At 38.1% G+C, this 13,686-nt stretch overlaps 1 protein-coding gene across 1 annotated transcript; it reads right to left on the bottom strand.

The window, feature by feature from the left end:
• Window positions 1–8,197: 8,197 nt before the first annotated feature.
• LOC109795075 (uncharacterized) lies at window positions 8,198–12,813 on the bottom strand. Its single transcript, XM_083059857.1, has 7 exons — window positions 12,445–12,813; window positions 12,113–12,373; window positions 11,887–12,025; window positions 11,297–11,411; window positions 10,924–10,987; window positions 10,548–10,814; window positions 8,198–8,597 (listed from the first exon to the last, which is right to left on the bottom strand). Exons 1-7 carry the CDS (start codon window positions 12,601–12,603, stop codon window positions 8,592–8,594), a joined length of 1,011 nt encoding a protein of 336 aa, XP_082915983.1. The 5' UTR covers window positions 12,604–12,813; the 3' UTR covers window positions 8,198–8,591.
• Between the last annotated feature and the right edge of the window lie 873 nt (window positions 12,814–13,686).

Here is a 13,686-nt window from a genome sequence, read left to right as displayed (position 1 = left end):
CAATGGAGGGCAAAGGTTGCATGGACTTATCATGCACCTAAAAATAGCCAATCTAATCCCATAGATTCCAAACTTGGCCACCAAGTTGCATCTAGGGTTAATTTGGCATTGCATTTGGAGTGCATTTGCCTTGGCATTTTCGGCCATGCACACCCTAAATGCAACCCTAAATGCAACTTCTCCTATAAATACCCCACCCCCCACCACTTGTAAATACTTTGGATGTATATGAATTTGAGTGAGCATTCTTATGCCTCAAGTCCCTATCCTTAGTCCCTAGCTAAATTCGGCTAGCCTACCTTCATTCTCCACCCTTGGAGAGTGAGACCTAGAGTGGCCTCCACCTACCTTGGAGTGAGCCAACCTAAATCACCAAACACCATCACCTAAATAGCTTCCGCCAAACACCTCCCTTTTCACGCAACCCACTCCTTTCTCCACCCCAAAATCTCCTTGTGTCTTTCCTTTGTTGAACCTAGATCAAGGGCAAGGCTTCCTCTCCTTCATCTCTACGTCATTTCATGGAGAAGGAACCCATCAAGTGGTATCAGAGCCAAGGTTCTTCAAGGGTAACATCTAGTACTTTTGTGTCTTCTTTGAGTCTTCTTCTTGTTTTTTTTGCTTTCGGTCATTTTCTTTCTCCTTGCCTTCTTTGTGTGGTCGAATAGCTTTAGGGTTCACACCTTGTCCTTGTGAGCCTTCCTTGCCATTTTAGGTTTCCATGTGTTTTTTAGGGTTGCCATGCTTTTCATTTTTCTTGAGTCTCATATGAACATGAAGAACATGCTTTTTGATTTTTGAATCCACCTAAAGTTTTGTCATTTCTTTTGTTTCCTATATTTTGTCAACATAAATTCCATGTATGTGCCAAACACTTTGCATGAAACACATGAACAAAATATGCCATATTGCATGATAGTGGGCGTGACATTTAGAAGTTCTTTAGAGGTCATTCATGCATGCTAAATAGTCCTAGCATGTTCCTTGTAATTTTGAGTTTCCATGTTGAAATGCTTCCTTGCACATGCATATAACTTGCTGCCCACTTTTTCCCTTGCATTCCACTTGTTTTGGTTAATTTTGTATGCTTAAAGGAACCCTAAAAGAATCTAAGAGGTGGCTGAAAAAAAAAAAATTGTGCCAACAACTTGTACCAACTAGTACAAACCTTTTCCACTAAAAAGATTCCTTAAGGAACCACTAAGAAACGCCACTTGTCATCCTCTCTTCTCCTAAATTTTTTTAACCTAATTTTTGACCAACCACAAGTGCAAAACCTAAGCAACATTTGGGCTTAATTTAACAAAAAAATTTCGGACCCAAGACATATAAAAGAAAACATTGCCGTGAAAAGAAAGAAAAAGACTAGAACAAAAAAAAAATTCTTGGACTCTTGCTTTGGGTTGGTTTTAATTTCATTGTAGGTCAAAACCCACTCTAGTCAATTTTCACACCTTTGGTGGATTTGAGTGGAGGGGTGAACCGAATCCAAGCCTAGCCTTTGGAGGGACTTACACCACACATAAAGGAGTGAACAAACACTTGGAGAGGTCTAACACGTTTGTTCATTGTGAAGGAACCCCATTGGAGGAGTTTGAAGACTTAAATTCTTGTTTTTGTCTAATTTTTTGCTTACTTTTCTCTCTCGGCCTCTTTGTTGTTTTTGGCCTTAGTTTCATTCTTTTGGTTTGTAATTTGGCCATTTCTAAACCTCTTCAACTTGGTTTTAGTACGTGTAGTTGAAGGTGATTTGAAAACCTTCACCTAGGACCTCGACTAGAACATGTTTTAAGTGCTTTCTTTTTGCATGTTTTAAAGCTTTTAGTAGTATAATTGCTTAGGACTTTATCTTTGTGCAATTACGTTTAGAAGGCTTGTTTTGCCTACTAGGGGTAACATGCACACACTCACCTTTGATTGTGCCAATTCGTTTTTGTAAGAGAAAGTAGAAAAGGCTTAGTGATTTTTACTTGATAGGGCTTGGTTATTAAGTGATTCCTTGTAGTCCACCTCCCCTTGAAAGTTCACTTTGTGCACTTAGGCCTTTCCTACCTATCTTGCACCTTGAAAACCTTTTTGTGAAAATCTCTTATCACTCACTCTTTGTGAAAACCATTTTCAATCCCTTTTTGAAAACAATTTGTGAAAATCTTTTCTTGATCAAAGATGAGTGATCATTCTAGTGTCCATGGTCATAATTCTCGTAGTACTAGGTCTAGTGTTAGGGATGAACTTAGGGAATTGAAAGAGTACCTAAGAAAAAAAGAAGAGGAAAATATAAAAAGAGAAGAAGAATTGAAAAGGAAAGAAAAAAAGTTTGAAAGAAACAATGAGGAAATAAAAAGATTACTTGAAAGATTAGTTGTGGGAGGAGAAGCTAGTGGTTCAAAACCAAGAGTCACTTCTCCTCAACCTTCAAGAGGCAAGGGGCATATGTATTCAAGTGTTCATGAGGAGGAAGGGCATCATACCCAACCTCTAAGTGATATCTTCCATAGTAGTCATCACAATAATGATTACTATCAAAGACCCCCAAGGCATCATAGAAATAGGGAGTCTTCCAATAGGGAACCCAACATCAATCTTCCCTCATTTCATGGCAAAGATAATGTTGAAATTTATCTAGATTGGGAAATGAAAGTGGAGCAACTTTTCTCTTGCCATGGAATAAGTGAGGATAGAAAGGTTTCTTTAGCAACCCTTAGCTTCCAAGGGCATGCTATGTATTGGTGGACTTCCTTAGAAAAAGAAAAAAGAATAAACCATGAGCCTCCAATTCAATATTGGAATGAGCTCCGTAGTGCCTTAAGAAGGAGGCATATTCCTCCATACTATGACCGAGAGCTTATGGATAAGCTTCAAAGATTAAAACAAGGGTCCTCTAGTGTGGAAGAATATAGGCAATCTATGGAGTTACTCATGATGAGGGCTGGGATAAGGGAAGAAGAGAGGACCACCATCTCAAGATTCCAAAGTGGTCTTAACCTTGAAATAAGGGACAAAGTTGAGCTCTTACCATATAGAGATTTGAATGAGCTTGTTCAACTTTGTTCTAGAGTGGAGCACCAACTCAAAAGAAAAACTTTTAGAAAAGACTCCACTCCATCTTATTCCAAGAGCTTCAAGAAGGAGGGCCCCTCTTCCAATCCTTTCCCTAAAGAAAAAGAAAAAGAAACCTCTCAAAGGACAACTTCCAAAGACACTAAGACAAGTGACATCAAGTGCTTTAAATGCCTTGGTCGAGGGCACATTGCCTCTCAATGCCCAACAAAGAAAACCATGATTTTAAAGGGCCAAGACCACTATAGTAGCCTTGATGAAGCTACTTCTTCACCTTCAAGTGATGAAGAAAACTTAGAGTCCGAGGAAGAAACTCACCCTTGTGAAGGAGACTTGTTAATGGTTAGAAGGCTTCTTGGAAACCAATCTAGTACCCTAGACCAATCCCAAAGAGAGAACTTGTTTCATACAAGGTGCAAGGTTTTAGAAAACACTTGTTCTCTTATTGTGGATAGTGGATCTAGTTGCAATTGTTGTAGTACTAGATTGGTGGATAAGCTATCCTTAACTACGATGCCTCACCCAAAGCCTTACAAATTACAATGGATCAATGAGGAGGGAGGTATTGAAGTTAATCAACAAGTGAATATACCTATCTCCATTGGCAAATACCAAGATGAAATTTTATGTGATATAGTGCCATTGGATGCTAGTCATATTCTACTTGGGAGGCCTTGGCAATTTGATAAAAAAAACTATTCATGATGGCCTAACCAACAAAATAAGTTTCCATCACTTAGGTAAAAAGATTGTGTTGTGTCCTCTATCACCTTTTCAAGTGTATGAGGACCAACTCAAGATGAAAATCAAAAGAGAGGAAGAAGGAAAAAAAAGTAAAAAGCCAAAGAAAGAAAAAAAAGACCTTTCCCTTAAGAATAAAGAAGGGAAAGAGGAGGTGCCAAGTTTAGAGGAAAGTGTCCCCTCTAAAGAAGTTGTTCATAAAAGTGTTTTATCCCTTAAAAATGATATCAAAAACACACTTTTGATTGAACAACCTTTGTACCTTCTCTATTTCAAAGAGACACTTGCTGCCACTAGTCATGAGCTTGAGTCTCTACCTCAAGAGGTTCAAAAACTTTTAAAGGAGTTTGATGATCTATTTCCTCAAGAAGTCCCTAGTGGACTTCCACCTTTAAGAGGAATAGAACATCAAATAGACCTCATACCGGGTTCTAGTCTTCCTAATAGGCCCGCCTATAGGACTAACCCACAAGAGACCAAAGAGATAGAAGCTCAAGTTGATGACTTGTTGAAGAAGGGTTGGGTTCAAAAGAGCCTTAGCCCTTGTGCCGTCCCCGTTCTTTTGGTGCCTAAGAAAAATGGAAAATGGAGGATGTGCACGGATTGTAGGGCCATCAATAACATTACAATAAAGTATAGGCACTCAATCCCTAGGTTAGATGATATGTTAGATGAATTACATGGGGCCATCATATTTTCCAGGATTGACCTTAAAAGTGGTTATCACCAAATTCGAATCAAAGAAGGTGATGAGTGGAAAACTGCTTTTAAAACCAAATTTGGCTTATATGAGTGGTTAGTGATGCCTTTTGGCCTCACTAATGCCCCTAGTACTTTCATGCGCCTAATGAATCATATTCTTAGGGATTGCATAGGTAAATTTGTGGTTGTCTACTTTGATGACATCCTTGTATATAGTAAGACCTTAGATGAACATCTTGGACATCTAAGGCAAGTCCTAATAATTCTTAGAGTCAACCACCTCTATGCCAACCTTGAAAAATGCACTTTTTGTCAAGAACAAGTTAAATTTTTGGGCTTCATTGTTGGCAAAGAGGGAGTGCAAGTTGACTCTGAGAAAATAAAGGCTATCCAAGAATGGCCCACCCCAAAAAGTGTTGGAGAAGTTAGAAGTTTTCATGGCTTAGCTAGCTTCTATAGAAGATTTGTAAAAGACTTCTCCACACTTGCATCCCCTCTTAATGAGCTTGTTAAGAAGGATGTACCCTTCCTTTGGGGTGAAGCCCAAGAAAAAGCATTTAAAAACCTAAAAGAGAAACTCACCAATGCACCCATTCTAGCTCTACCAAATTTTGATCAAACCTTTGAGCTAGAATGTGATGCATCCGGTTTGGGCATAGGTGCCGTGTTACTTCAAGGAGGTCACCCCATTGCTTACTTTAGTGAAAAACTTCATGGGGCCACCTTGAATTATCCCACCTATGACAAGGAACTTTATGCCCTCTTAAGAGCTCTCCAAGTTTGGGAGCACTACTTGGTGACTAAAGAATTTGTTATTCACACCGACCATGAGTCACTCAAGTATCTTAGAGGGCAAGGAAAGTTGAATAAAAGGCATGCAAAGTGGGTGGAATATCTTGAACAATTCCCCTACATCATCAAATATAAGAAGGGAAAGAGAAATGTGGTAGCCGATGCCCTTTCAAGGAGGCACACCTTGCTCTCCACCTTAGGAACTCAAATACTTGGCTTTGATGATGTCAAGGAATTGTATGAGCTTGATTTAGACTTCCAAGCCACTTATGCCAAATGTCTCCAAAAGCCTTTTGATGGATTCTATCTTCTTGAGGGGTATCTTTTTAGAATGGGCAAACTTTGCATACCCCAAGGATCCATTAGAAATCTTTTGGTCAAAGAAAGTCATGAAGGAGGTCTCATGGGCCATTTTGGGGTTGATAAAACCCTAAGTTTCTTGAAAGCTAAATTTTATTGGCCACACATGAGAATAGATGTCCAAAGGCATTGCTCCAAATGCATTACTTGTTTGAAGGCTAAATCAAGAGTAATGCCTCATGGACTCTATACCCCCCTTCCTATAGCTAGCTCCCCTTGGGTAGATATTAGCATGGACTTTGTGCTTGGTCTTCCAAGAACTCAAAGGGGATTTGACTCCATCTTTGTGGTAGTGGACCGTTTTAGCAAAATGGCTCATTTTATACCATGCCACAAAGTGGATGATGCTAGCTATATAGCTAAACTTTTCTTCAAAGAAGTGGTCCGTTTGCATGGTCTACCCAAAACAATTGTGTCCGATAGGGATGCCAAGTTCCTTAGTCATTTTTGGAAAGTTTTATGGGAAAAACTAGGAACTAAGCTCCTCTATTCTACTACTTGTCATCCTCAAACCGATGGTCAAACCGAAGTAGTAAATAGATCTCTATCCACTTTGTTGAGGGTACTCCTCAAAGGAAATAAGAAAACTTGGGATGATTGTCTCCCCCATATAGAATTTGCATACAATAGAGTAGTCCATAAGACTACTAATCTTTCCCCCTTTGAAGTTGTCTATGGCTTTAACCCAATCACTCCTCTTGATCTTTTGCCCCTCCCTAATACCCCTTCCTTGTTTCACAAAGAAGGAGTATCTAGGGCAGATTTCATTAAGAAATACCATGAAAGGATCAAGAGTCAAATTGAACAACAAACTCAAAAATATGCCAAATACAACAACAAAGGAAGAAAGAAAATCACTTTTGAAGTAGGGGATTGGGTTTGGCTTCATTTGAGGAAGGATAGATTTCCTACTCAAAGGATGTCCAAACTAAACCCTAGGGGAGATGGACCATTCCAAGTCCTTCACAAAATAAATGACAATGCATATATATTAGACCTTCCTTCTGAATATGGCACTAGCTCATCTTTTAATGTTTGTGATCTCACACCATTTTTAGGAGCTGAGGAGTTGGATGAAGAAATTAATCTGAGGACAGATGCTTCTCAAGAAGGAGGGGATGATGGAGGACCATCCTTGAAGACACATGTGGGCCCCATCACTAGGTCCATGGCTAGGAGGGTCGAAGAGGAGGAGGGTGTTCACACACCTAGGGATACTCTCCTCATGATCATAGAGTATTAGTACTCTCCTAAGCCTCATTAGTATAGGGTTTATTTTATTTGCCAATTTTACCCTTGTATTTTGGGGTATTTTAGTCATAGGATTTATTTTCTTTGTATTTCCTATTTTACCCTTGTATTATGGGGTGCTTTAGATGATTAGGGTTTTTTAATTTGGGCTAGGGTATTACATAGGAGGTGACGCCTAGTTTGGTGAGTTTGGACCTATTTTTAGTGATTAGAAAGGCTTAGGCCCAATGGAGGGCAAAGGTTGCATGGACTTATCATGCACCTAGAAATAGCCAATCTAATCCCATAGATTCCAAACTTGGCCACCAAGTTGCATCTAGGGTTAATTTGGCATTGCATTTGGAGTGCATTTGCCTTGGCATTTTCGGCCATGCACACCCTAAATGCAACCCTAAATGCAACTTCTCCTATAAATACCCCACCCCCCACCACTTGTAAATACTTTGGATGTATATGAATTTGAGTGAGCATTCTTATGCCTCAAGTCCCTATCCTTAGTCCCTAGCTAAATTCGGCTAGCCTACCTTCATTCTCCACCCTTGGAGAGTGAGACCTAGAGTGGCCTCCACCTACCTTGGAGTGAGCCAACCTAAATCACCAAACACCATCACCTAAATAGCTTCCACCAAACACCTCCCTTTTCACGCAACCCACTCCTTTCTCCACCCCAAAATCTCCTTGTGTCTTTCCTTTGTTGAACCTAGATCAAAGGCAAGGCTTCCTCTCCTTCATCTCTACGTCATTTCATGGAGAAGGAACCCATCAAACATGGATGAGTTCAGACTCCTCAGCTGTGCAACTACTGCTTCATGGTTGTCAGAAAACTCATCCTTGTTTCTTCTTCGTCCACATTTGCTCTTTATCCACTGAGGGAGCTTGCCGCGTGTTAAAAATGACCAATCAGCAAAAAATCGTTATGGCCAAGTTTGGCTTGTTTTCTTTTTGCTTCAATATTTCTTTTATGTAATTCTTGATCTTCAGACCTTACCATTGCTAGGCGTAAGTAGCATTATTCCATAAATTTATTTCCTCACTAAAATTTAGAACGTATTCTGCGCCACTAAAACTATATAGTTATAATTTTTGTTTCAATCAAAATTTCCTTTGGCCCCTAATTTTATAATGAAAAATACATACTTTTAATCGCATTACCATTAGTTTTGCTTCATAAAAAGTTGATATGACAGTCATATTATGCATTTTGTGATTGATGTTTATCAATTCATCATTTAACGGAACAAAAGAACCAGTTGAAAGGAAAAACTCGTACTTCACTAAAAAAACCCAAGAATCAAAAATAAAACAATATATATATATATGACAAAATTCGTATTTTAAGCCTAAACTAAAATGTAGTATAATTCTTCACGCATGAATTTGTTTCATGCCCCGTATTTGCCGAATGTCGATGCGATAGTACTCCGAAAGGGTAGAATATTATCCCACAAATAAATCATAATTCAATATAATTTACAGTAAGCCATGGTTACATATGAAGACCCCACATAAAAAAGATAATCTACAGTAACGAATTCTTGATCTAACCTAACAAGTCAATACATAATGTGATCATCATATTGACCAGTGAAACAGGGGCTCCCAGCAGGTAAGACAACCGTAAAATCTCGAATAAATGTGACGACAAATCCTATTGCTCAAGGCAAAGCACAGTTCGGCCATCATGCCTACATCTGGAGAAAAAAATACGTATTACTTTTAGAGACACAAAGGAGAAAGCAAAGTAAATATTGGATGCATTTCCCGACATAATTCGCCACACTGATGCTATGGTGTATAATTTTATCAACCTATCTCATTCCATATAATTATTTTAGGAGTATTCCGTCAAATGCTCAAAATCCCTAATGCCAGTACAGAGCATCCAATCCCAAAAATGTATATAGCAGGACACGGGAATGGTGGCTACCGAAAATTAAGGATACAAGATAAATAATTAATACAACATAAATGTTAAAAACAAATTGAAATTGAAGGCATTATCATTAAAAAAATTTAAAAAAATGGTTAATACAAACACCATCATTCTAAAGCGTGATTACTGATTAACTAATCACAACAGTCCAGGACCATATAGTAGAGGAGGGGGAGGGGGAGGGGGAGGGGGAGGGGGAGAGGGGGGGGGGGGGGGGTGATACAGAGAATTAGGTAAACTATAGTAAAATGATGGAATTAATAGAGGGGGGAGGGGGAAAGAATGAAACAATGAGATAGAAATTAGTGGGCTGGTAAGTGTGATGTACACAACATACGGGGAAAAAGCACAACATGTGTGAATCAGACCTACAACAGATAAGGGAGCAGAAAACAAGTATTGGTAGTTCATGGATCAGATTTTTGAAAAATCCAAACCAAACCAATCCATTATGAGAAGGGTTCAATTAACCGAACCATTTTAAGTAATGTGGATTGATTTAGTTTTTAAAAAAAAAAACAGGTTGGATATTTTAAATTGGATTGCTTGAAACTGATTTGCTTTTATAATCTAAAGCAGATCGGTTTGGAATTTTTTTTTTTTACACCCCCAGTGTTGTCAGAACTAAACCAACAGAAATTATGTGTGAATCAGCAGAGGAGAAAAGCTATGGGTGGGTTGCAGCAGAATGCCTAACCAGGCCCAAAATAACACTGCCAATCAGACAGTCAGACAAGTGAAGTTGGCCATAAAACCACTGGCTAACAGAAAAATTGCCAGAAGATGAACAGACTCTGCTAGAATTAGTAGTTTTTTCTGTTGGAAATTCAAAATAGAGGCGGGGCAGTTGCTTTTTGTCAAAGGGGCATGACAGAAAGACTGACATAAGCAGGCTTTTTACCCCCAGATTGGTGCAATACTGCAATTTTCTGTAATTCCTGGCCTCTCCATCATAACAGGACTTAGGGTGGGCAAGCTGTGCAACTTGGTGGCACACTGGCAGTGTGATAGTGCCACAATTGACCACTCCGAACAGAACTAGTGCCCAATAGTTTCTTAATAGATTGCAAGTTGGAGCTCTCTTGGGATGTAATTTGACAAGCTTTAAAAAAATAAATTAATCTTGCAATGTTGCTTTTTCTAATAGGTTTTTTTCTTTCAAAAGCTACTCTTTCTAGTTTGTAAAAATTAATAAAACTGCTTTGTTTGGCTTTTTAGCTTATTCCCAAAAAAAAAAAAAAAAACCTTTAATTACCTTTAAAAAAATTTAAACATTAATAATGAAAAAAAAATTCTAAGGAAAAAAAGTGAGCCCTTAAACTCATGAATCCCGCTCCGACTCCCACTTCAGATAGCAGTTTCATGTCCAATCCTTAACAAATCCCAAGATACATGTCATGTACAGTTCTTTTATGATGGCACCTATGACCTATCCTTGCCAAGTGGGAATTTTTTATTCCCAAATTTCCACATTAAACTACTGATTATCACCATCAACATAATAAAACTACAGGGTATGGACCTCATTAAACAAGAATAAACAAAGCCATTACTTAAGATGCAAAATTCATTTATCTACAATATATGTGAGAATAAACTAATTAGACGAAACAAGGCCAAGGAGTGTGCATAAAAATGCTTCCAAACCTACCTACTGCGGTAAATAACCAAGATTAATAAAATCCAAGACAGAGCATAGGTAATAAACCTGCTTCTTTTTCTTCTTGGGTCTTCTCTTCCTCCGAGGTTTGTGAGCATCAGAGTTGGAACTTAGACTACTACCATGACCTGTCCCTGATCTTGAGGGTCCCCTTACTTTGAAGTCTGAGCTGCTTTTGCTATTTGATGTGTTGCTCGATGTAGAAACCTCAGATCTCTGCATAGATGAATTTTGACCAGAAGATGACCCAAACCTTGACAACTTCATGTTTGAAGGACGAGGTGGAGGCATCAAAGCTCTAGCAGAAATCAGCCTCTATAAAAAGGTTGAAGATAATCAAAATTTGCAGAATAGTTTGTTACTATATATTTCATAGCATAGAATATTGGGAATTAAAACACAGTTGCTACTCTTACTGTCAGACCTGATTTTTTTCATCACTGGACATGCCAGACACGCCTTTACCAGAAGCACTGGAAGCCTGCTCCCTGCAACCAATAGAAAATTTTATATAGCAAATTCCATCAAAATAAAATGTTTGCTGTATCTTAATCATTAATGCAAATTTCCAAAAACAAATGCATTTGGAATATTTTCCTAGCATAATGTTGGCCAAACGCCAGAAGTTTCATAAATAAAAATGTGGCTTCAACTTCATTAATACCAACATCACAAGTGAGGGTTGATTCCGCTACTCTTCTTTTAACATTCTAATTCTCCTTTACCTTAATGCACGCAGGGTATATATGAAATTCTCATTGTTAGAATTGCTAAAGGATTAAAACATCCCCACTTACCTTGTGCTTTTGTCTGTCCATTCATCATCTGCATCTGCTTCATCACTAGAACTCCCAGCAAGGAAAAAATCATCATCACTCAGATCCAAAAGACCGTCATCCTCACTGCCAGTCTCTGACAACAGCACAAAATCAAGTTGACAATTTATGGAACAGGAATCCAGCATAAACACAGAGGCATATTTATTTTTTTAAAAATACAAAGCAGAGCTTCAGGCACATCCATGCGGGTTGACCTAGTTTTCCTAATTTTTTTGACAGGCCCGTGTGAAAAAATTTCTCAATAAATACTTATTAGAGAAGAAAATAAGAAGGTAAAATGAATTCAACTTCTACCATAAGCTCAAATTTGCTTATTCATTAGCTAATTCATAGAAGCCCACTCATTTAATTTTAACTTATAAGAGAAGCTTAATTCATTTTCTGTGCTCATTTTCTTCTCTGTAAGTTTTTATTGAAAAATTTATCCACACAGAACCAAACTCAACCAACAATTTCAGCTAGGGCTCACACAACTAAAACAAATCTCTCGTAGAGCATCAACATTCTAAACTCATATATGACGGCACGAATCATGAAAATTAACGAACCTTCTAAATCCTTGCCACTTGCAGCAGCTGCAATTAACCTATCTTCAATCTGTTTGCGCAGCCCATTTCTCCTGTCAATAATCTCCGAATCATCGCCGCCGGTAAACAAAGGAACGTATTTCTCATTCTTGGGAAAGTACTGCAAACAGAAATAGAACAACAACAGATTTTAAGTCAACATTTCTGGCTATGTCAACACGACAAAAAAAAACAGCGTAATACAGACCATGACATATTGAAGATCCTGTTTGAGAGCGGAAAGCTGGTCGGAGTAAGGTTGTGCGGAGGAGGAAGAAGAAGAAGAAGAACGGTGCAATTTCTCGAGGCGTCTGATTCGTCTTTCGATTTTCCTCCTCTCGAAGAACTTGATCTTGCGGTCGCGCAGGAATATCTTGCGCTCGGCGGCGAGGCGCGTGTGAATCTCCTGCTGCTTCTTCAGTCCCTCCAACTTCTGCTCCTGCGCCTCTCGCGCCTCGGGAGGCAAACTCTGCTTTACGAATTCGGAGAAATGAATAGAAAGTAATGGAAAAGATGAAATAGGGTTAGGGTTAGGGTTACCTTTCGGAGCATGCGCTCGATGGATCGAATCTGATTTTTGAGGGAAACGGAGGGCTTGGGCTTGGGCTTGGGCTTGGGCTTCTTGGCGATGCCGAGAGGCTTGGAGTTGGATCGACGCGTTGCGCTCACGCGCCGCTTGCTGTAAGCACCGTGAGCCATGGCTCTCTCTCTTCTCTCAAATCAAATCAATCTCACTTTTTCTCTTCTGAGTCCCTTCTTCGTCTTATGACCTATAATACACTGCACCGCCAAACCACACCGAGGGTTTTGCTCTGAGCTTTTATATATAACTTTTTTAAATTTTATTATGTTTTCCTTTCAACCACTTATATCCAGACCCTCCCTTCTAACGTTTGATTTTCAACAATCACTTCAGCCTGGATAGGAATAGGAATAGGAATACTACAATTTTTTTCCGATAATCGTTGTACCTTAAATCGAGGTTACAAGAAAGATATTAATTTTCTTAATTTTAAAGGATTTTGTTAACATTTTTTTATTTTTTATTTTTAAATAATTTATTTTCACAAAATTATTTCAATTAACTGTCATCAATTTCTTCTTTCATATTTAGAGGGGGTCTGTATGGCAAATTTTTTTTATGATTGAAATTATTATTTATGAAAATCATATCTCCAAAAATATTTATAAATTTTTTTTTGAGAATTCAAGATTTTACTTCTTTAACACTTTATTTTGTAATTCGAAAATGCTATATTTTCATCTCTTTTGGGAATAATTGTGTGAGATACCTATATAAAACTATTTTCAGTCAATTTTTGTTGATGTATATTCGTCCTCTTTCAAAGTCTTCAATCCTCAAATTAGTGGTTGTAATTATAAAAGGGATTTTGATGTTAAAGTTAGTAAGTAATCAGAGGGTACGAGTGTAGTCTTAAGAACAAGGCTATCTTAAGAAGGAAAAATACAAGTGTATATATAGGAGAAAAAATATTACCATTAGTCCACAAGACATTAAAATGCATTCAAGATATTTAATTGTTAACAGTCAGACGTTATCATTTGCTAAACAACCACGAAAATAAAATCCTTAGCAAGTTGATGATTATTTGGATCAAGAGTGGTTTCTACCGAATATGCCGATTAGTATTCGAACTCTTTTGATATGTAACCAAGATATCAACCTTATGGAATTGTGATTATAACCAACATGTTTTCAATAGGATGATCTGAAATCTATTCGGTACAATGGGGAATGTTATTTTTTAAAGAACAAACCAA

Source organism: Cajanus cajan, chromosome 7, assembly GCF_000230855.2.
Source record: "Cajanus cajan strain Asha chromosome 7, NIPB_CcT2T_4, whole genome shotgun sequence".
Classification (NCBI taxonomy): Eukaryota; Viridiplantae; Streptophyta; class Magnoliopsida; order Fabales; family Fabaceae; genus Cajanus; species Cajanus cajan.
Note: the sequence above shows the minus strand (reverse complement) of the source record. Positions and strands in the feature narration are given on the sequence as shown.